The 25,497-nt window shown below is 44.5% G+C and overlaps 1 protein-coding gene across 1 annotated transcript in view; it reads right to left on the minus strand.

Moving 5' to 3' along the window:
- Nucleotides 1–327: 327 nt before the first annotated feature.
- LOC126455742 (dehydrogenase/reductase SDR family member 11-like) overlaps nucleotides 328–25,497 on the minus strand; it is a 164,511-nt gene continuing 139,341 nt past the window's right edge. Inside the window, exon 7 of the mRNA XM_050091510.1 lies at nucleotides 328–597. Coding sequence (XP_049947467.1) covers nucleotides 328–597 — 270 coding nt within the window. The remainder of the gene's footprint in view (nucleotides 598–25,497) is intronic.

Raw genomic sequence — 25,497 nt, forward strand, 5'->3', positions numbered from 1 at the left:
TCGAACCTGCGACCGTAGCGGTCGCTCGGCTCCAGACTGCAGCGCCTAGAACCGCACGGCCACTCCGGCCGGCTCGTAATTTCTACTTCATGTTCAGATCTTGCTGTAAACTATATCCTACATTTGTCGCTGCAGGAAATGCGGTTGCAGACAGGCTGGCACTGTCGAGACATTGACATATTTAAGCACTTTCGACTAGCAGATAATTCAAGATAGCTACGCAGCAGCCCCACTTCCTAAAACGACGGCTATTGGCAGCTACCCATCCAGTGTGCTTCCCACCTGTTTATCTTTCGGGCAGCCTTGCAGCTGTGCGCTGCGGCTTGTCTACAACTCAGGCGACCGGCTCCATATTTCAACGTACGCGGCGGCTGCTTCCCACACACAGGCCGGTCGGCGGAAGCGGAGTGAGGCGGCGCCACAGCGAGGGAACTCAGTTGCGGCCGCGTGACACCTGCTGCGGTACGGCCCACTGGGGTGCGTCTCAGCGCTGCGGCCTCTGGCGATGACGCGCGGCCGCTGCAGCGACGCCGGGAACTCGCGTTGCGCGCTGCCCCCGTAGCGCGTGGTTTCCGAGGGCAACGCCCTCTCTTCAGCCTGTACGTTTGTTAGATTCTTATCGTATTCCTTCAATAAATAAGCTCATAAGAACCACCACCATGTTTCATTACCACAACGGGTTACATTTATTCAATCTATAATCGAATTACAGTATTAAATGTACATTTGTGTGAAAACTAGGGATTAAAGAGACTTTCGCAGATAGGTGGATCAAACTTCGAATATACATAGAAATAACTACTACAAACTAGCACAGAGTGTAACTGAAAAAAAAAACCGTATTGGCATTCATCATTCCAATACTCTTTTTACCTCGTCCTATCATTCTTTTCTCTTTTCCTTCTACAATGCATTGTTGTTTATAATGTGACCAAGCACAGACTTTTTCCTCTTTCTTCTCCTAATTTCTTCATTACATTGAATATAACATTCAGTACAGGTTTTTCTCATCTCATCGGAATTCTTCTAGATGTTAGTAACTGCTTCACCTTTTTAAGTGCTCTTTTTCCCATGAATAAAATACACATTTCATCTGTACAGCTTCCACTCTATGCCATTATACTTCGCAGGTACAGAAAGGATGTTAAGTACGCTCTATTTTATTCTGTCTACGAATATGTTAACTGGAGTTTCCATTTTCCTCATTCTTATCACTTTCGACTCTCCCATACACTGAGGTGACAAATGTCATGGAACACCACCTACCATCGTGTCGGATCTCTTTCTGCTTAGTGCAGTGCAGAATGTCTACGTGGCAAGGCCTCAGCAAGTCGTTGGAAGTCCCTTGCGGAAATATTTGACCGTGACGCCTCCATAGCCTTCCGTAATTGCGAAAGTGTTGCCGGTGCAGTATTTTGTGCACGAACTGACCTCTCCATTATGTCCACTAGATGTTGGATGGCATTCATGTCGGGCGATCTGGGTGTCCCAATCATACACTCCAATTGTCGAAATTGTTCTGACATGGCGCATTGTCGTTCGTTAAAATTACATCGTAGTTTGGGAACATAAAGTCCATGAATGGTTGCAAATGGTCTCCAAGTAGCTGAGACTAAACATACCTAACCAATTATCGGTTCAGTTGGACCAGAGGACCCAGTCTGTTCCAGTAAACACAGCGCACGACATTATGGAGCCACCACAAGCTTGCACAGTTACTTGTGACAAGTTGGGTCTGCACCATACTCGAACCCTACCATCAGATGTTACAGACCGAAATTGCGACTCACCTGACCTGGCCACGGTTTCAAAGTCGTCTAGGGTCCAACCGGTATGGCCACGAGCCCAGAAGCAACGCTGTAAGCGATGTCGTGCTGTTAGCAAAAGTACTCGCGTCGTTCATCTGCTGTCACAGCTCATTAAAGCCAAAATTCGCAGCACTGTCATAACGGATATGTTTCTCGCAAGTCCCGCATTCATTTCTGCATCTATTTCACCCAACTCCAAGCCCCTGTCTCTGCTCTCAATTGTTAATTGAATGCCGTCGGACAGTGCATGGTCCGTGGTGAGAGGTAATGCCCGAAATGTAGTGTTCTCGGCACATTCTTGACGCTGGTGATCTCGGAATACTGAATTCTCAAACGATTTACAAAATGGAATGTCCCAAGCGTCTAGCTCCAACTACCATTCCGCGTTCAAGATCTGTTAGTTACCGTTATGCGACCATACTCATCGGAAACCTTTTCACGTGATTCACTTGAGTGCAAATGACAGGTCCGCTGAAGCACTTCCCTTTTATACCTTCTGTAGACGATATTAGCGCAATCTGTATATCTGCACATAGCTACCCTATGATTTTTGCCACGTTAGTGTATTTACCTTCATTCCATACATATTGCCTCTTCTTGCAATACTGTTCAACATCTTTTTGTAACTGCTCTTCTGATTCCGCCGGCAGTACTCGATCATTAGCGTATGTGCCAACTGCATCTTCTTCTAAGATCTTGAATACCTTCTGTGACAGGGATCATCCTTTCGTTACACATATTCCATTGCTCACCTCTTCCATATCCTCATTCCTTACTCTGTCACTTTCCGTTTTTTAAATGCATCTCCTTTACTAACGTGTTATCATTCCAATCTATACCCACATCTTTTAAAATTCTCTACAGTATTTTCCAGTTGATTTTATCGAAAGCATTCTCCCAGTCAATTAAACAAATATACACTTCCTTGTTGGTTTCCATCATTCTTTTTCCAGTCATCTTCAGCCAACAGCATCTCTGTTGCTTTACCCTTTTAGATCCTGAACTGGTCTTCGCCAGTAATTTCCTCAAATTAGTTTTCAGTTAGCATGTTTCTCCTTGTGGCATTTTTAACAGGAATGATGAAGAAATTGTTCCACAGTCTTTGCATTCTTTTACATTGTATTTTTTAGGTAAATGTACCCTTTTTGGAGTCTTCAGTCTTACGAATTGTTTGATGGGTCCCTCCTCTACCAACCTTTTCATCTCACAGAAGCACTTGCAACATACGTCCTCAGTTATTTGCTGGATATATTCCAGTTCCTGCCTATTCCTACCTCTGCCTTCCTCTACAATCTACAGGTCCCTCCAATATCATAAAAGTTATTCCGTGAGGTCCTACCATCCTCTCTATTCTTCTTACCAGTGTTTTCCATATACTCCTTTGTTCATCGATTCGGCAAGGAACATCCACCTTCCTTAATTTATCAGTCCACCTAACATTCAATATTCTCTTGTAGCACCCCATATCGAAAGCTTTCTCTTCTGTTCCACCTTCCTTAATTTATCAGTCCACCTAACATTCAATATTCTCTTGTAGCACCCCATATCGAAAGCTTTCTCTTCTGTTCCATTTTTCCCACTGCCCATATTTCACTAACATACAATCTTGTGCTCCAAATGCACATTCTCAGAAATTTCTTCCTCAAATTAAGACCCATGTTTGATACTAGTAGTCATCTACTGCCCAGGAATGCCCTTTCTGCCACTGCTCCTCTACGTTTCATGACCATGTTGCTCCATCCGTCATTGGTTATTTTGCTAACTAGGTAACAGAATTCCTTCACTTCGTCTACGTCATGATCACCTATCCTGATGTTAAGTTCCTGGCTGTACTCATTTCTGCTACTTCTCGTTAATTACGTCTTTCCTCAATTTACTCTCATTCCATATTCTGTATTAATTAGACTATCAGTTCCGTTAAACAGATTCAGTAATTCTTCTTCGCTTTCACCGAGTATAGCATTGTCGTTAGCGAATCTCATCATCTATATCCTTTTACACTGATTTTTAATTCCACTCTTATACCATTCTTTTATTTTCGTTATAGAGGTTGAACAGTAGGGACGAAAGACAATATCCCTCTCTTACATCCTTTCTAAGCGGAGCACTTCGTTCTTCCTCTTCCAGTCTTGTGGTTCCCTCTATCCTGTTGTACATATTGTACATTACCAGCATTGCCCTCAGCTTATCCCTCTTTTTCTCAGAATCTCGAACATTTTGCACAATTTGACATTGCGGAATGCTTTTTAAAGATCGAAAAACCCAATGAAAGTGGCCTGATTTTTCTTTAGTCGTGCTTCCATTATCAACCGCATCGTCTTCTTCGCTTTCACCGAGGATGCCTCTCTGGTGCCTTAACCTTTCCTAAAGCTAAACTTATCGGTATCTAACACATCCCCAGTTTCCTTTTCCATTCGCCCTTTGTATTACTCCTGTCAGCAAATCCGACGCACAACCTGTTAAGCTGATTGTGGAATAATTTTCGTACTTCTCAACCTTTTCATTCTTCGGAATTGTGCAGATGATGTTTTTCCGGAAGTCTGGTGGTATATCGTCACACTCCACGTTCTATACAGCAACGTGAGTAGCCTTTCTGTTACCATTTGCCCCAGTGATTTTAGATATTCTAATGGAGTGTTATTTATCCCGTCTACCTTATTCTATCATAGGTTTTCCAAAGCTCTTTTTCATTCTGATTCTAACACTGGATCCCCTATCTCTTCTATTTCGACTCTTGTTTTTCCCTGTGTCGCGCCAGCCGACAATTCGTCGCCCTCATGAAGGCCTTCAGTGTGGTCTTACCATCCATCCGCTCTGCATTTGACAGTGGAGTTTCCATTTTACTGTTACTGGTAGCACACGTGCTTTTAATTTCACAAAAGGTGGTACTGACTGTTCTATACGCTAAGTTTCTTCGACAAGCAATCCTTTTTTGATTTCTTCACATTTTCCATGCAACCATTTCTCCTTAGTCTCCCTAAACTTCGTATTTATTTCATACTTAAGTGACTCGTATTTGCGTGTTCCAGAATTTCCCTGACCATTTTTGTACTTCCTTTTTTTGGTCGATCAACTGAAGTACTTCTTCTGTTACCCAAGGTTTCGTCGCAGTTATCTTCTTTCCAACTTCTGTGATCGTCCTTTTTAGAGACGTTCTTTTCTCCTCAGCTAAACTGCCTATTGAACTACTCCTTATCACAGTACCTATGGCCCCAGAGCGTATCTTTTCATCGCTTAGTCCATACGTATGCCACTTCTTTGCGCTTTGCTTCTTCCTGCCTATTTTCTTATACTTCAGCCTAATCTTCATCAGTAGCGTACTAAACTGGCCAAGCATATGCATTAGAATTCAAGATCCGATTTCGGAATCTCTGCCTGACTAGGAAAACCTACTGTATCTCTCAGCCCTTTTCAAGTATTTCTCTTCCTTTTGTGATTTTTGAACAGAGTATTCGCTGCTACTAGGTGAAATTTATCTCAGAGCTCAATTAGTCTTACTCCTGTCTCATTCCTACTACCAAGTCAAAATCTCCAGTAATCCTTTCTTATACTCCTTCAACTACAGTACAACAACATTCCAATCTCCCATGGCGATTAGATTTTCATCTCCCTTAAACATACTGAAATACCTGTTCAGTATCCTCTCATACTATCTATGTCTCTTCATCTTCTGCTTGTCACGTCGGCATTTATACCCATCGTTGTCGCTGTTGGTTTCCTGTCGATTCTGATGAGATAAACAATATCACTGACCTGTTCACAATAATACAGTCTTTGTCCCACCTTCCTATACGTAACGTATGCTACTCCCGTTGCGACGGTACCATCCAGTACTGGTGGTGGTAAAACTCTAGCTAAGTAGGAAGATTACCGTCGCGTTGTCATGTCCTACAGCTCCTGCAAGTTACCGTCTGTAGTAAATGGTTTCTTAAATTCGTGTGGTCTACGAAATTATGGGCCCCTGTGAGTTATTGCTGGCCATTAATAATTTCTAGTGGAAGGTTTTAACCAACCGGTAAAAATTTGAACGGCATGGATAACGCAATATTTTAGAACCACTACAGACGGCACCTATACAGGGCCTAATATGCGGTATATACACTCCTGGAAATGTAAAAAAGAACATTGACACCGGTGTGTCAGACCCACCATACTTGCTCCGGACACTGCGAGAGGGCTGTAAAAGCAATGATCACACGCACGGCACAGCGGACACACCAGGAACCGCGGTGTTGGCCGTCGAATGGCGCTAGCTGCGCAGCATTTGTGCACCGCCGCCGTCAGTGTCAGCCAGTTTGCCGTGGCATACGGAGCCCCATCGCAGTCTTTAACACTGGTAGCATGCCGCGACAGCGTGGACGTGAACCGTATGTGCAGTTGACGGACTTTGAGCGAGGGCGTATAGTGGGCATGCGGGAGGCCGCTGGACGTACCGCCGAATTGCTCAACACGTGGGGCGTGAGGTCTCCACAGTACATCGATGTTGTCGCCAGTGGTCGGCGGAAGGTGCACGTGCCCGTCGACCTGGGACCGGACCGCAGCGACGCACGGATGCACGCCAAGACCGTAGGATCCTACGCAGTGCCGTAGGGGACCGCACCGCCACTTCCCAGCAAATTAGGGACACTGTTGCTCCTGGGGTATCGGCGAGGACCATTCGCAACCGTCTCCATGAAGCTGGGCTACGGTTCCGCACACCGTTAGGCCGTCTTCCGCTCACGCCCCAACATCGTGCAGCCCGCCTCCAGTGGTGTCGCGACAGGCATGAATGGAGGGACGAATGGAGACGTGTCGTCTTCAGCGATGAGAGTCGCTTCTGCCTTGGTGCCAATGATGGTCGTATGCGTGTTTGGCGCCGTGCAGGTGAGCGCCACAATCAGGACTGCATACGACCGAGGCACACAGGGCCAACACCCGGCATCATGGTGTGGGGAGCGATCTCCTACACTGGCCGTACACCACTGGTGATCGTCGAAGGTACACTGAATAGTGCACCGTCATCGAACCCATCGTTCTACCATTCCTAGACCGGCAAGGGAACTTGCTGTTCCCACAGGACAATGCACGTCCGCATGTATCCCGTGCCACCCAACGTGCTCTAGAAGGTGTAAGTCAACTACCCTGGCCAGCAAGATCTCCGGATCTGTCCCCCATTGAGCATGTTTGGGACTGGATGAAGCGTCGTCTCACGCGGTCTGCACGTCCAGCACGAACGCTGGTCCAACTGAGGCGCCAGGTGGAAATGGCATGGCAAGCCGTTCCACAGGACTACATCCAGCATCTCTACGATCGTCTCCATGGGAGAATAGCAGCCTGCATTGCTGCGAAAGGTGGATATACACTGTACTAGTGCCGACATTGTGCATGCTCTGTTGCCTGTGTCTATGTGCCTGTGGTTCTCTCAGTGTGATCATGTGATGTATCTGACCCCAGGAATGTGTCAATAAAGTTTCCTCTTCCTGGGACGATGAATTCACGGTGTTCTTATTTCAATTACCAGGAGTGTAGCTTTCATTTGCTTTCATGACCCACGATTCGACTGTGGTACTGGATTTCACCTATTCTTTATGATAGAGGGAGTAAATAATCAGTCGATGGTAGAGATTAACTAATACTTATTCAGTACCGATGGTATTTCAACAACTAGCTGTGTTTCTGTTACAATATAGATCATCACAACTGGTCTCTCAAGATAAGTTTCGCCACGTAATTATGGAATGCGACAAAGGAGTGCAGACCTGGCTTCAATGTAATATTATACAAACACACAATTATACCTAAACACATGCTTATTACATTCAGTGGCTATAGGTGATTCAGAACAAGTTCAGCAAAGACACTACAAACAAACCAGTTTAGGGCGGAAGAGTATTTCGCAAGTCTTTATCAAATCAATGGGCACTAAAATCCTAGTGGCACGAGTTTAAACCATGTATTGCCTTAATGCAAAACATCGCCAACAACTCAAATAGTTATTCGGAATCACCAGAAACATCATCACTTCAATGCTAGTCAACACACGTGGCCAGGTTTCGGTAGCCAATAGAAATCTAGAATAATACGGATGCACAAGATTATTCCTTGCCTATTTTACACTCGCCCACTATCGTATGATTATTCGTCGTGTACAATACATTTTCAGACCGAAACTACAATGTATCAATGTGGCGGTTGCTCCAACCGACCATATGGCTCGAAACCAAGTTCACAAAGGAAACATGTGGAAAATCAATAAAAAATCCCAAAATATAACTGTAAATGCATATTGAATGAGTGAATTTCTGTTAAGCACAGAGCAATAATGCGACCGTGTGCTTAAGGCCAATGGTGCGTGGCCTGGCCAAGGCACAAACTCAAAGTTGTACTGAAATTTGGACAAATTATGGAAATAAATCCCCTTTAGTGGTAATCTCACACCTGATTTCAACATATGGATTTCATTACCGAGCAGAGTTCAGACAGTCTAATACCTCTGTTAACATCACCAAAATCGGGAGCTGCGTCTCCACGTCCGTCCAGCGCCGTAACTCAGGAGCAAGTGGACCTCCGGACGACTCGCCTAACAGTTCTTCTTTTAAAAACTGGTGAAGGGGGGGGGGGGGGGGGGGGGGAAGGTTCGCCAACCTAACGGAGCCAATACTCGTGCCTTCGCGACCTCTCTGACCTAATTCGCCCACCATCTCTGTCAAAACAACCACAGAACGACTATACACATGCAATGTTAAGATCTCTGACCAGAGCTTTCTGCTACTTCACATACTATCTCATTCATACAGCCCAACGTCGCATACGGGGAAAGGATACAAGGAAACGTGGCTCATATGAAATAAAATGAATAAATAATTAAATAAACACCACCTGGTCCATTCTCTTGTGTTTGTCATACACGGAATTCACATTTTCAGAGTCAAAACACTCTCGTTATAGTTCTCCTGCACCGGAATTTATTGGAAAAATGTGGAATGGGACAAGTTCCATTTCATCACTCTCGGGTGTCTTCGAAGAAAATGGGGTCAGGGCTTTCTTTCCGTTGGAACCAGTCCAGGACATTTTTTTTCAATTGGTACCACGAGGAGGAGACCCTAATCTCCCCGCTACAGTCTGGAACCGCCGACCGCACGGTCGCAGGTTCGAATCCTGCCTCGGGCATGGATGTGTGTGATGTCCTTAGGTTAGTTAGGTTTAAGTAGTTCTGTTCTAGGGGACTGATGACCTCAGATGTTAAGTCCCATAGTGCTCAGAGCCATTTGAACCATTTTTTTCCCCGCTACATAATCCGTTATTCTTACTTTTTTATGCTTGGTAAGGTTGAAAGTACATTATTTGAAATAGTCAAGCTGCCAAGACCACACAACAGAATACTATTGGCAAAATGGCCATTGCCACAAATGTTTTTAAGAAAAAGTCACAAAAATTCTATAGATGAAATCATCTTAAGCTATTAATTACATTTATATGCCTTACAGGTTGGTACTCATTATATAGACACAATATATCGTCGTAAGACATAAGAACCAAATACTGATGACATAGGTGATTGTTAGTGTATCTCAACAAAACACAGTGTGCTCTATGCGAAGCATTAAAAAGGGACTAAGCATTCACTGCAATCATTAACATAAATCAGCCTACAATGGCTTCAAAACATTTTCTGCTATGTCCATTACCCATTCATCAATTGAGAAAAAAAAAAAAAGAGAAATAATTAGTAATTCAGTTCATCATACAAAACACACAGCCTTCAAAGGCTCCACAAAAGTTTACTGTTATGCATATTCCCTAGTCACTAATCAGAAACTCTGATAAAGAACGTACACATTTGAAACAGATCCTACTGTACACTATTTATACTTCATGAAATTTAATAATTAGTAATTCATCAACTCCAAATCTCAAATTAAACTAGAAGAAAATTATACACTGGCACGTTAGGTAGATCACAAATTTCATTGGAAAAGCAACTTTGTATTTTGACACATACCAACTAGCAATCATGTTATTTACTTCCTGCAAGCAATGTAATGAATTATCCCTAACTCACAGAGTATGACTCCCTTTTAAACGTTATGATCACATAGCATTTGAATACGTTATATCTACTATTTTCAGGCTTAGGGCCTCCTCGTTAATCCACAAATGTAGTTCTGGTCAGACAGGAATGAAGGCCTTGAACCAGCAAACGCTTGTTGATCTCACTCTCCATTTTCAAGCTGATAAATGACAAAAACAGCATACCATCGATCACGCTCCTAAGATTAGAGATTATTCCATAACATTAAAGCAAAAAAACATCCCCTCTTTCCTCTCTGCTCAAAATTGCTACTCAGTAATCAATGCACTGACTTGTTGCACGTTTCAGCAGAGACAGGTATAACTAAAATGACTAACCTAAGACAAACATCATTTCATATCCTCCACATATTTAACTAAGTTATTAATAAGAAAACACACGATATTAATATGATGATATCTTGACGAAAATCACCAAAATTGATATGATTACAGGACCAGCTCACATACTAGCTCCGATATTGTTTGGCACGTCGTACGTTCGAGTAGTCACACGGTACAATGAAATCACACACACACCATCTAGAGTAATTGTCGGCGAAGGATTTCTTCCAAAGGGACTTGGAGGTAGCCTATTGCACTGTGCCAACTGTCTAACTAATGCTGTCGCCTTAAATTTATTGTTCTGTAGAGAACTATTTTCTGCAGAATTATGGAGGCAAACTAGTTGTTCCTTTGCAGTCAACACAGTCATAAACCAGTTCCCCTTTTCTTATTATTATTAGCGCTAATGGTATGGATTAGACTAACGGTACATCAGTTCCAGCAATCCAAATAAAACTATATGTCAAACAACTTCACTGCACGTACGTGTCTCTAAGCTGTTGACCTATTTTAGTGTTCTCAGTCTACTTCCGAATTCTTTAAACAGCAATTTGCCATGGCTCACGGGCCTAAGCTCTGCGATGATTGTTTGTCACAGCTGTCTGTGCCTACCCTTCACCATCATGGATTACCAAGACGTAAGTTCATCATGACTACACACACACTTTACTCAAATATCAGTTTATTTAACTTTCTAAATTCAAAGTCCGCCGTCTTTGCCTTGAATGTGCTACAGCGTGTTCTTCCTATCCTCAGTGTTTATGCATTCAACAAGGGTTAGTAATGCGACTAGCAGTCCTAAGTAGTTTGTCCCTTATCCCTTGACTTTTACAAAAGCGACAGTGTTCACCGTCAGCAACTAACAGGTTTAGTAGCGCTAACAGCCACTGCCAAAGTCGCCGCCTCCCGTGCTCTAGTGGAGCGACATTGCCATTTCCGTCCGACAAGGTGTCTGGTAGCGATAGCAACAGGAGTGTTCTTTGAAGTGGAAAGAGTTTAGCCGCTCTGACCGGCCGTGACCCTGCCGCAGTTGGCCGCGCCGCATGCCGTAGCGCTGGCTCCGTGCGTCAGCGCGCAGCCGATGTGGCTGTCGTCGCCCATTCAGTCACCACTGCCAATTGGTGAGGGGGAAAGGGGGGGAGGGGGCCTGCCGTTCGCGTCCACGGGACCAGCTGTCCGACAGGGACAGGTCGTCCGATGTTCTTGCCGTCTGGAGCCGACCGGTTGCCCTTTGCTGCTCGCGTCACCTTGCGACATACAAATGAAACAATTGTCACTCCCTTAAACTTTGGTGGTCCTCAATTACTCTTTGGGAGTCGTCAATTGTTCTTCTTTGTACCAAGTACAATTTTCACTTAACCTATCGTACATTACCTACGAATTTCACCAGAGCTTTACAATTAATGGCGAATAGTTATTAACAAAAATAGAACAATCCTAAATCGCTATATATTACATGTTTGCTTACAAACACAGGCCTCTGAAACGTCCATCCACACCTGTAAGGCATTTTAGACTTACTAAATGGCTTAACACTACAAGCTCTTTTAATTCCTGAATAACAATTCAATATAGAAAATACGTGTGTAGAAGTCTTTACAGTATTGGAGACGTCCTACAATAACTAGCCTATTTCTTATTTTAAAAGGTATTCGATTGCCCGCAAATGAGCAAATTGTAGAACCAATTAGGACAGGTATCTTGGGTTGTTGGAATCGGTATGCAATTCACTACACCACTACCGCAATCTACATTTCCATGTCCTACTATTCTGCCTAATTACATCTCATAGACTTTCTGGTCTAAGTTACATGCTGGTTACCCAAAACATTTCCAAATCACAATATGGTCTTACTATCACACTTTCCTCTACTCCACTTCCAAAACAGGTTAGATGTCTCATTACTGTTCCTATACTACACACGACAATCAAGACAGGTGACGAATCTGGTCATCCATGAGGGTGTGACCACGATAACACATCATCAAATGACAAGTAGACAATTACACAGTACAAGAGAAAAATATATAAAATCAAAACTAATTGGAACGATACCACCTGGAGTTATTACTACTTGGATCACACTCTTACATTGTCCAAATCGGACATTTTGCTCTTTGTTCTCTCTAGTTTAGTTCTCTAAGGAAACCACTATGGCGTTGCTCACTTAAAATCCCAGAAAAACATGATACTTCCACTTTAGTTATTGCACCAATTCTTGTTATTCGCAATTCATCTTTATCTATAGTCATCAGTATCTCGCCCTCTTTAGTGTCTTATTCCCTATGAACAAAAAATCAAAGGTACCACATATCACATACATCTCGTTTAAAACTAAGGGCCCAGTTTACATATTCTTATTCTACAAGTAGCATCTTTCATTAAATAAATGTCATTCATGACTATTACCAGTACTCCCTTCTGTTACCTCGAAGGGCCTCCTCTGTAGTTAGTCCTGCCTTCATTCCTCTGGATGATTTACCTCCAGGATCCTTAACGTGCCTCCCTCTGATTTTCCTCGCTATGGTCTGTCATGCTCTCTCTCGGGGTCTCTTAAAGTCATTACTGCCTAAGTCAGTAACACTTCATAGCGCTGCGTCTCTGTACACCACTATAATACAACAACACACAAAGTTCGGTAACTTTTGCACCCGACAATTGGTCCCGTCGCTACTTCGGCGCGAGCCATTACTACACATAAGCTCATCTACGGCGCGTTTCCCCATAATTGTACACTCCGAAAGGTTTACCTTTCCTAGCGTCATTTCTTCTTGTTTCCCTTGCAAGTGATCATCTCTCCTGCAGAGAAAATCACGACCGTAACGTACGAATATCTTTCTTGGACACTCATTGTTATTCATACCTAACAGATGGCCAGGCAAAGACCGTTAAGAGTACCAAATCCTTTACACATTACGTTGTAGAGTGCAATTTTCTTAACACAAAGCTAATTTGTTGTTGACGTGAGATGACACCTCTGTCCCTAATTCTTACTCGACACATTTCTTGATATGTGATGCAAACCTCTAGGCGTACGAGACCTGATCATTTCCATTTCAGTCGCGTTCTGATGAGCGACACGCCTCACCCAAAAGGGTCCAGAATAGACATTGAAAAATTTGCTGCAAATGTACTGGTGACTCTTGGACAATCTGCGAGTTTTAAGGAGAACTTTATCTCCTACTTCAAGGGTTAACTGTCTTATACGTCCCTTTTGCCACCTTTTCCTACTTTTATCTTCGCTTTTAATGTTCCCTATTACCAACTTTACCACTTCACTGTGCCGCTGTCGCCTTTCTGCTGGCCAGTCTACCAGTTCCCTTCCTCTGTTGGGCGGTGGCTGATTTCTCAGGACTAGCGCAGGGCTGAACTTTATGGTCCCATGTAGAATTTCGTTCAATATGCCCTGAAAATCGGCCAGATATTGATCCCATATCCGGTGCTTATTGTGGCAGTATATTCTGCATAGTTTTACTAGCTCCTTTATGACCCTTTCCGCGGGATTCCCGGCGGGGAAATAGCGGGAAATTAACACCGGCTTTATCCCCCTTTGCCTTAGGGTGTTTAGCCAAGACCTTGACCGAAATTTTGGACCATTGTCCAAGATTAATTTCTTTACGCTTTCTGACTCTCTAAGGAAATCCCTCTTAAGTGCAGACGTCACCGTTTCCCCGGTCACAGCGCGCAATGGGGTAAACACCACATACTTCTAGACTAGCTCCACCACAATAAGGTCATATCGATATCCCTGTGTGGTCTGTGGGAGAGGCCCAAACACGTCCGGCACTCCTAACTCGTTTAATCTACTCGGTATTATTGGATGTAAGGGTGCTCGACAACACTGGGTCGAATGCTTTGCCCTCTGGATAACCTTACACGTTCGAAGCACTCTTTTGAACCTGCGTTCCATGCTGTTAAAATATACCACTTACTCCAATTGCATACAGCACTTACGCGCCCCGAAATGGCCATAACTGAGGTGTATGTACCATATTAAGTTACAAATTACTTCTTCTGGACACAGACCAAACACTCATCACTGTTGATGTTATGTCTGGAAAACAACAAGCCCTTCCTTAACGAGTAGATCCGACGCCATTCTCCGGCGCTGCAGTTTAGTTTTGACGGAGCTCCACAACTCATCTTTGTCTCTCTCTCTTGCTATACTGCTGAAGGCCGCACTTAAATAATTTTCAAAAGTAACCGGGCTCATATACGTTAGATAGAACCTATTCTCTTTGAACTCCTCATCCTTCCCCTGCGTCAGTCCAATCGGACCCCGCCATAGGGCATCTGCTACCACGTTTTGTGGACCAGGAATATGGAAAATTTTGAAGGAAAATTATTGAAGATACAAATCCCAGTGCAACAGTCGATTGTGCGTAAGCTTCGCCCTCATTAGGAACTGTAACGCCCTGTGGTCCAAATACACATTCGTAGTGCGACCATACCGAAGCTTGATGAACCGCCATACAATGGCTAATGCCTCTAGTTCTGTCACCGTGTAATTTCTCTCGGAATGGTTTAAAACACGACTTGCGAAAGCCCCGGTTTGCGGCACAATATTGCCGTCTTGGTTACTCTCTTGAAAAATGGTAACTGCTATGCCATCCCGGGAACTATCGGAAGACATACAAAATTCCTTCCCCAAGTTTGGGTGAATCAGGATGGGCGTGTACAACAATGACCTTTTCAATGCGTGCTTTACTGTCCCAACTCGAAGTTGTTCTTTCACCTGTCAGTTCGCACAGTCGCGGGGTGGTAACACTTTCTATCGTAATGAACTGTTTGTAAAAGTTTACTAAGCCAAGGAACGCACGTAATCGGCGCTTTGTTCTGGGCGTAGCATACTCTTTAACAGCCTGCAACTTATTGGGGTCAGGTCGTCTACCCCCTGCTGAGACTATATGTCCCTGGAAGTGAATTTCCTTTACCCAAAATTCAGATTTGCCCAGGTTGACACTCACATTTCTATTTCTCAGCGCCCGTAATAATGACGTGAGCACTCTGTGGTGCTCTTCCCATAATTCTTACATGATTAGCATGTCATCAATATAATACGTAATTCTATTCCGGAGGGTATTCCGGTAAAGCTGTGTCCAACGCGCAGATGAAGGCGGGAGAGGAGACACTCAATCCGAAGGGAAGCCATCGGAACTGATAAGATCTGCCAAAACAGAGAAATGCCGTTTATTTTCTGCATTCCTTTGCCAATGGGACCTGCCAGAAGATGGTTCGCAAATCGATCAACGTGAGCACACGAACGTCATGAAATTTCTGGAGCAGGGTGTCAAGCGTCCCTGGACGATCAGTTTCTGTCTTAATAATAGTATTGATCTTCCTTGAGTCCAGAACCAAGCGAATCGACCCGCTCTTCTTCACAATCTGGTGTATCAGACTGTTGTATGAGCTTACAGCCGGTTCCATTATACCTTGCTCCAACATAATCTTAATTTCCTGTTCTACAGCTGGACGGTGCAAAACAGATAAGGGATAAGTTTCCCCAGCAAACGGCGTATGTGACTTCACCTTAAATTCGTACTGGAAATTTTCTATGGGCCCAGGCGAATCTGAAATAACGGTTTGGTACCTGCTGAGAAGCCCACGTAGTTGTTCTTATCCTTGTCAATTCTAAATGCCGAGTTTTCTGGCGTATTACCTCCTGTACTGTTTTCTCGCCATCCCGATCTCCTTCCTTTGTATCTAACAAGCATAGGCACACTACGGTGTCATCACCCTCGCCGATCACGCGTGTACCAAGGGACGCAAATCCAACTCCTTCTGCCCGTCCTCAGAGAAAACAACAATCATTTTGTTTTGTGATCCCGCAAATGGACGCACATTCAATCAAAATCTATAACGGCTTTATAACATCTTATAAAGTCCAGGCCAAGCACTGCCCCCACTGCTAGTGACGGCACTATCAGGAAGACGGCCGTAAGGTCGTCAGATTGTCAGGTAAAATCAGCGTATGCCTGCTGTTTCGTCCCTACACTTTTATTCTCTACGGCACCACGCACTTCCGTTTTCTGCCATGGATGCGTCGGCCACAGACTCTTCACACTGCACCGCGCGCACACATCTCTAATCACCGATGCCTCTCTTCCTGAGTCAAATAGACAGGGAATCGTAATTTCGTTAACTGTTATGCTGATTGTAGGGCATTTGACTGAGTTTACTACTGCTGTATCCTCTAATAACACCTCCGGGATGTCTTCGTTTTCTACTCACATTGTGTTGACATCGTAAATTTGATTATTCTGCATCACTGATGTTCTCGTTCCTATCACTGCTAGTCGAACGTCCCTACTTTCGTCAATATTGTTGCCTCGGGAATTATCGTGTGGCCTTATTGACAACCCGTCCGTTGTGTGCAACACATTGCCATTATCAGGCCGGGGCCGATCCCCCTTAAAGCGTCTCCACCCTCTATCATTGCGCCGTGGGTTCCAAGGTCCACGCCCACGCCTGTCATTACCACGATCATGATTGTTATTGCGACCAAATTGAGACCTCCAATTAAGTGATTCCCGTCATGATTACCTTCGAACCTAACTAATTTTATATTTCTTTCAGTACCTAGTTCTTGCAGCAGGTTCTGAAAACCACTAACGTCATCCACATCTCTTCCCGCAATTGTAATATCTTTGCGCAATTTATTCGGAAGCTTAGTCAGACAAATTCCTTGGGATCATATGCTGCATCAAGAAACTGATTACTTTTCACAAGTTCTTTGTAAAATTCCACGGAGTGCTTGTATGTCCTTTCAGCATAGTTTTCTCCTAACTTTACCCTTTCTTGCATGCTCCGAAACCGGAACTCGTTGAGGAAAGCCTTCTTTAAATCCTCTTGCGTTCGACAGTCCTGAAGTATTATTTGCATTCGGGTTGCCGCTTCACCTCTCAGGTGACTGCAAGCAAATTTTATTCTTAGCACATCTCCCCATGAGCGAGTTAACGTGTGCTCAAACTAGTTTAATCACATCGAGGGCGCTGTCGTGATTTGGGTCTGGGAAACGAGAGCAACATTTTACAGAGACAAAGTGTCTCCTGCATTCTTCCTCGTCACTATCGACATTCGTACCACTGTTCACCGCCCGCACAGGTGGCGCCGAATTTCCTCTCAGATTACTGAGCCTCTCTTCGAAGTCACAGTATTCCTCGTCTTCTCCTCGCCTACGCTTACCATTGGAGCTTTCCACTTCTCTAGTAGCCTTAACAGTAGTGGCACTGCCTTCTGCGCTTTCGTTTTCCCGCAGCTTGTTACGCGAGTCAGCTATCAAGTCCCGGTTGCGTTTGTTTACTTCTGCTTGCACCCTTTTAAACTGCAGAAGTGATTGCACTTCTTCGGATTCCACAATTGCGGCTGGCTGCGTCCTGTCCGAGCCTGCCTCATTCGTTAGCGTGATCCTTTCTACTGCACTCGTTAGGGCGCCTACCAGATTGATTACTTTCTCAATCTCGTCTGCTTGCGTCGTAATCTGCGCACCTTGAGCAGCAACTTGTTCGCTCGTACGAGCAAAAGACTCTCCTTGCTCCTTGCAGACGTCTATTAGGACTTCCCTTATTTGCGGCTCCGAAGGAATGACGATTTCTCGCGAGGACAGTTCGTTTTGTAATACTATTTCACGATTTTCACGTCTGCCGGTGGCCTCATTGACTTTGGTTTGCACAGACTGTATCTCCTTTAACATCGAGTCAGCTGGTGCTTGATTTCCAGCAGCTGATGTTTGGTTTCTACATTCTAACGCTTCTAGGCGTTCCTGGTGGTGCCCTAGCTTATGTTCTTGCTCGTTAAATCGCGTATTTATTGGGCCTATTTGCTCGTTCAATATCCTTGCCAAGTCATCTTGCAACTCGTTATTTGAGCCGCACAAACCTTTCCTCATACTTTCTCTGAATCGTTCAATTTATCACTTAATGTTTTGTATGAATGGTTCAATTTATCACTTAATGCTTTCTCTGAATCTTTCAATTTATCACTTAATGCTTTGCTTGACTCGTTCAATTTATCACTTTACGCTTTATTTGACTCATTCAATTTATCACTTAATGCTTTATTGGAGTCATTAATCTGCACGGTCAAGTTATTCAGTGCACCTTTCTGCCACCGGCTTGCTGCATCATGAAATGAAGAATGCTTGCTAAAAACGGGTTCTCCATGCTCATGCTTCCCGCGCTCGTCAAGACTGTTGGAAGAGGTTCTTCAGCAGTTTCGTTTCTCGCCTTATGGTCAATGTTGGCGGTCACCAAGTTCGTCCCCACGCTTCCTACCTCTGTTTCCGTTAGGGTCGCGCCGGACCTGCTAGTTTGTTCGCCTCCCGCGGTCAGCTGACCTTGTCCGTTTACTGCCACGCTTCCGGACTCAGCTGCACTCGGCAATGCCGACGCGCTCTCCAGACTACCGTTCCATATCCACTATATTTTTAGCACGAGCCCTGGTAATGATCTAACACATTACCTATCTGTACCGTCCTGAACACAGTTTCTTACCACTTATACAGAATGCTACCACAAACCACGAATGAAAAATTGTAATTAACTAAGTTAAAGAAATTCCCTTCAATTTTACAATCTAACGCAACACACACAAAACAACACAATACAACACAAGTGAAGACGATTCTGTATTCAATACAAGCAGAATTCTGCTAAGCTGTAGAAGGAAAAAATAATCATTAGTACACTAAAATATTGATATAATTAATACTTCCTAATTACTGACCAGAAGGACCTGCGATTCGAAACCCTTAACAGGGACGCCACGTGCAACGTAACCATCCAGTAGTGGTGATGGTAAAACTCTACCGAAGTAGGAAGATTACCTTCGGTTTGTTATGTCCTACAGCTCCTGCAAGCTGCCGTCTGTAGTAAATGGTTTCTTAAATTCTTGTAGTCCCCTAAATTACTGGCCCCTGTGGTTATTGCCGAGTATTAATAATTTTGTGGGCTGGCATGAGAGCCAACACCGGGTTATAAGAGGAAGCCGAAAGGCACACGTTTTAGCTCACGCAGGCTGGCGTGAGGTCTGGAACAGGACAAGGAAATTAGAATTTAGAAAAAACGGACGTAGCTTGTGGAATACTTAACTTTAATCCATTAATGGTGAGCGCATCTCGTGGTCGTGCGGTAGCGTTCTCGCTTCCCACGCCCGGGTTCCCGGGTTCGATTCCCGGCGGGGTCAGGAATTTTCTCTGCCTCGTGATGGCTGGGTGTTGTGTGATGTCCTTAGGTTAGTTAGGTTTAAGTAGTTCTAAGTTCTAGGGACTGATGACCATAGATGTTAAGTCCCATAGTGCTCAGAGCCATTTGAACCATTAATGGTGAACGTCGCTCTTGACGGTACATTATTACAGTATAAATAGTAACTGGTACTGGCGCCTTGCTAGGTCGTAGCAAATGATGTAGCTGAAGGCTATGCTATCACCTCGGCAAATGAGAGCGTATTTTGTCAGTGAACCATCGCTAGCAAAGTCGGTTGTACAACTGGGGCGAGTGCAAGGAAGTCTCTCTAGACCTGCCGTGTGCCGGCGCTCGGTCTGCAATCACTGATAGTGGCGACACGCGGGTCCGACGTATACTAACGGACCGCGGCCGATTTAAAGGCTACCACCTAGCAAGTGTGGTGTCTGGCGGTGACACCACAAATAATTTCTAGCGGAAGGTTTTAACCAACCGGTAAAAAAGCAACGGATAACGCAATATTTTTGATCCACTACAGAAGGCACCTATACAGTGCTTAATAGGCAGTGCATAGTTTTATTTGCTTTCATGACCCAGGGTTGGACTGTGATACTGACTTTCACCTATTCTTTATGATGGGTGGACTAAATAATCCGTCGAGGGTAGAGATTGATACTTATTCAGAACTAATGGCGGGACAACTAGTAGTGTTTCTGTTGCAATATGCACTCCTGGAAATGGAAAAAAGAACACATTGACACCGGTGTGTCAGACCCACCATATTTGCTCCGGACACTGCGAGAGGGCTGTACAAGCAATGATCACACGCACGGCACAGCGGACACACCAGGAACCGCGGTGTTGGCCGTCGAATGGCGCTAGCTGCGCAGCATTTGTGCACCGCCGCCGTCAGTGTCAGCCAGTTTGCCGTGGCATACGGAGCTCCATCGCAGTCTTTAACACTGGTAGCATGCCGCGACAGCGTGGACGTGAACCGTATGTGCAGTTGACGGACTTTGAGCGAGGGCGTATAGTGGGCATGCGGGAGGCCGGGTGGACGTACCGCCGAATTGCTCAACACGTGGGGCGTGAGGTCTCCACAGTACATCGATGTTGTCGCCAGTGGTCGGCGGAAGGTGCACGTGCCCGTCGACCTGGGACCGGACCGCAGCGACGCACGGATGCACGCCAAGACCGTAGGATCCTACGCAGTGCCGTAGGGGACCGCACCGCCACTTCCCAGCAAATTAGGGACACTGTTGCTCCTGGGGTATCGGCGAGGACCATTCGCAACCGTCTCCATGAAGCTGGGCTACGGTCCCGCACACCGTTAGGCCGTCTTCCGCTCACGCCCCAACATCGTGCAGCCCGCCTCCAGTGGTGTCGCGACAGGCGTGAATGGAGGGACGAATGGAGACGTGTCGTCTTCAGCGATGAGAGTCGCTTCTGCCTTGGTGCCAATGATGGTCGTATGCGTGTTTGGCGCCGTGCAGGTGAGCGCCACAATCAGGACTGCATACGACCGAGGCACACAGGGCCAACACCCGGCATCATGGTGTGGGGAGCGATCTCCTACACTGGCCGTACACCACTGGTGATCGTCGAGGGTACACTGAATAGTGCACGGTACATCCAAACCGTCATCGAACCCATCGTTCTACCATTCCTAGACCAGCAAGGGAACTTGCTGTTCCAACAGGACAATGCACGTCCGCATGTATCCCGTGCCACCCAACGTGCTCTAGAAGGTGTAAGTCAACTACCCTGGCCAGCAAGATCTCCGGATCTGTCCACCATTGAGCATGTTTGGGAATGGATGAAGCGTCGTCTCACGCGGTCTGCACGTCCAGCACGAACTCTGGTCCAACTGAGGCGCCAGGTGGAAATGGCATGGCAAGCCGTTCCACAGGACTACATCCAGCATCTCTACGATCGTCTCCATGGGAGAATAGAAGCCTGCATTGCTGCGAAAGGTGGATACACCGTACTAGTGCCGACATTGTGCATGCTCTGTTGCCTGTGTCTATGTCCCTGTGGTTCTGTCAGTGTGATCATGTGATGTATCTGACCCCAGGAATGTGTCAATAAAGTTTCCCCTTCCTGGGACAATGAATTCACGATGTTCTTATTTCAATTTCCAGGAGTGTACATCGTCACAACTGGTCTCTCTAGTTAACATCAGTTTCGCCACGTAATTATGGAATGGGACAGGGGAGCGCAGACCTGGCTTCAATGAAATTTTATACAAACACACAATGGCTATAGGTGACTCAGAACAAGTTCAGCAAAGACACTACAAACAAACCATGTCCGGGTGGAAGAGTGTTTCGCAAGTCTCTATCAAATCAGTGGGCACTAAAATCTGACACTTTCCTAGTGGTACGAGTCTAAACCATGTATTTTACTTAATGTACAACATCGCCAACAAATACAATATTTATGTTGGAGCACATGAACCATCATCACTTCAACGCTGATCACACACGTGGCCAAGTTTCGGTAGCCAACAGAAATACAGAAAAATACGTACACACAAGATTATTCCTTCCCTATTTTACACTCGCCCACTATTGTATGATTATTCGTCGTGTACAACACAATTTCAGACCGAAACTACAATTTGTCAATGTGACGGTTGCTCCAACCGACCACATGGCGCGAAACCTAGTTCACAAAGGAAACATGTGGAAAATAAATAAAAATCCCCCCCAAATATTACTGTAAATGAAGCAGCAGATTAAAATACACTAATTGAATGAAATTCCGTTAAGCGCAGAGCAATAATGTGACCGGGAGCTTAAGGCGCCGTAACCCAGGAACAAGTGGACCTCCGGACACCTCGCCTAACCGTTCTTCGTTCAAAAGGTGTTGGAGGGGATGGTTCACCAACCTAACGGAGCCAATAATCGTGCCTTCGAGACCTCTCTGACCCGATTCGCCCACCAACTCTGGCAAACTTGTCCAAGTTTAGGGGTTGGTACTATCCTACCACAGAACGACTCTACACATGCAATGCTACGACCTCTGACCGAAGCTTTCTGCTACTTCACATACTATCTCATTCACACAGTCCAAGGTCGCATACGGGAAAGGGTACAAGGAAACATAAGACACATGAAATAAAATGAATGAATAAATAAATAAACACCATTTGGTCCATTCTCTTGTGTTTGTTATACACGGAATTCATTTCTGCCGAGTCAAAACAGTCTGGCTATAGTCTCCTGTACCGGAATTTATTGGAAAAATGTGGAACGGAAAAACAAGCTCCGGTTCACCGTTACAGCATTTTCTGTTGCTGTTGATATTACTCTATACTCATCTGACCAGGAATCCTTATTTTCCTTCCATTTCGCTTCACTGACACCCAATTTATCCAGACTGAGCATTAGATTTTCTCCTTTCAGATTTTCTACCTTCTCTCGTAGGATCAAATTTGTGACATTCCACGTCCCGACTAGTAGAACTTTATCCTTTCGTTGATTATTTATATTTTTCCATGGTCGCTTCCGCCTTGCTCAGTTCCCTCCCGGAAATCAGATTGAGGGACTAGTCCAGAATCTTTTGTAAATGGAGAGCTCTTCATGACATTTGTTCAGTTACAGGTCACATACAGACTGTCATTAATGCACTGGTTTTCACTGCTTTCTGTATCCCAATGCCGTCGATAGTTGCTGACTGTTCCGCTCTTAGGAGCAGTTTCCCACGCCAAGTGGAAGACAGTGCCCTGAATCTGTTTCCCCTCCTCCGCCCTTTTTGACAAGGTCTTTGGATGAATGAGGGGGGCATCTTATGGTGGAAGCCTTTGGCCATCACTATTGATAATTTTTATTCAAAATTTAAGTGGGGGCGGGTTTAGAACCCGGGTCGAGGACGTTTGGATTACTAGTGAAAAACTCGAACCTTCGACCACGTGTGCAAAGATATTAGAGTGGTCGTAAGTAGTTCTTGACGTCAAATTCCTGAGTCATAAATTCTGTACAGTACCTCAGTCCATCTGGGTATCGAATTTTCTATTCCCGGAATTCCTGAATTGCTATTTCCGATTCTCATTCCAGTATCTTATCATCCCAGTTTTCTTCGTTCTTCCAAGGTAAGTCTGGAGTTATCAGTCTGTGCACCGTACAACTCTCCCAGATAATCTATCCGAACTTTCTTCTGTTATTCCATACATATTGTCTTGTTTCCCTGTTTATTTAACGTTCCTAGTTTGCCTGTTTCCCTTACTTGTCTTCTTGTTATGAATTTCACTGTCTTTTACATTTCTTCCTTATTTCGAATTCTCCCATTTCCTCGCATTATTTCCTCATCGAGTCCCGTCTAATCTGGTTAGTTAACGTTGCTAGTTCATTGTTCAGTTATCAGCACTGTCTTCCGCCTTCCTCCGAATTGTCATTTCTCAGCCCCCTGCACTAACCTCTGTTATCCAGCACACTTTCTGTTATCCACTCTTTCTACATTCCTGTTCATTTCATCTATGTAGTTTATATCTTAATCCTTCCATCGTAGCAGTTCTAACGGTATTCCACTCTTCTGTGACTTCTGCATTCCTCCTTAGGTGTTCCAGTTTATTTTCGATGTAGTGGCTGTACTCTTTCTTTAAGTTGTAATTCTTTAATTTCTCAACATCAAATTTCTTTATCTATTATCTCTTCTTACAAGGGAACCTCCCCATCGAATCCCCCTCAGATTTAGTTATAAGTTGGCACAGTGGATAGCCCTTGAAAAACTGGACACAGATCAATTGAGAAAACGGGAAGAAGTTGTGTGGAACTATGAAAAAAATAAGCAAAATATACAAACTGAGTAGTCCATGTGCAAGATATACAACATAAAGGATTGTGTGGTCTCAGGAGTGCCGTGGTCCCGTGATTAGCGTGAGCAGCTGCGGAACGAGAGGTCCGTGGTTCAAGTTTTCCCTCAAGTGAAAAGTTTAATTTTTTTTTCAGGCAACTATCAAAGTTCAGGTACTCACACATAATCAACTTCGCTTTCCAAAATTACAGGACAAGTTCAGATTTGCTTGGACATATGCAGGATTTGACAGTCTATACAAGGGAAAATTTGAAAACGTTAAAAACATATGTTTTGACAGAGCACAGGGAAAACTGTGCGGCTGTGAAACTGATGCATTCATTTGTTGCAGTTTATGTGACAAACTCTTATATTTTCATCACTTTTTTGGGAGTGATTATCACATCCACAAGAAAACCTAAATCGGGCAAGGTAGAAGGATCTTTTTACCCATTCGCCAAGTGTACAAGTTAGGTGGGTCGACAACATATTCCTGTCATGTGACGCACATGCCGTCACCAGTGTCGTATAGAATATATCAGACGTGTTTTCTTGTGGAGGAATCGGTTGACCTATGACCTTGGAATCAAATGTTTTCGGTTCCCATTGGAGAGGCACGTCCTTTCGTCTACTAATCACACGGTTTTGCGGTGCGGTCGCAAAACACACACACTAAACTTATTATAGTAAACAGAGACGTCAATGAACGAACGGACAGGTCATAACTTTGCGAAAATAAAGAAAGTAAGTTTTTCACTCGAGGGAAGACTTGAACAAAGGGCCTCTTGTTCCGCAACTGCTCACGCTAACCACGGGACCACGGCGCTCCAGAGCCCACACTGTCCTTGATATTGCCTATCTTGCACATGGACTATTCAGTTTGTATATTTTGCTTATTTTTTCATAGTTCCACACTACTTCTTCCTGTTTTCTCGATTGATCTGTGTTCAGTTTTTCAAGGCCTATCCACTGTGCCAACTTACAACTAAATCTGAGAGGGGTGCGATGGGGAGGTTCCCTTGTTAGTATAGTTTAATCTTGTCCTAATATGTGCTACATGCAACTTATGATCCGTACAGCACATGCACCTGGAAATGTTTTTGCCATCTTAATGCTGTTTTTGAATCTCTGATTGATTATAACAAAGTCTTTTTGATATCTAGCAATATCATCTGGAGCTCTCGACGTGTATAATATCAGCTGACTGTACGTGGGCAAAATATTGGCAATCCAGAGATCAAATCTTTCACGAAAGTTTCTCACTTTTATTCCCCTCTCATTGGTCTTTCCCAGTTCATAGTAAACATCTACGTTGTTT

The sequence above is a fragment of the Schistocerca serialis genome, chromosome 2 (assembly GCF_023864345.2).
Source record: "Schistocerca serialis cubense isolate TAMUIC-IGC-003099 chromosome 2, iqSchSeri2.2, whole genome shotgun sequence".
Taxonomy (NCBI): domain Eukaryota; kingdom Metazoa; phylum Arthropoda; class Insecta; order Orthoptera; family Acrididae; genus Schistocerca; species Schistocerca serialis.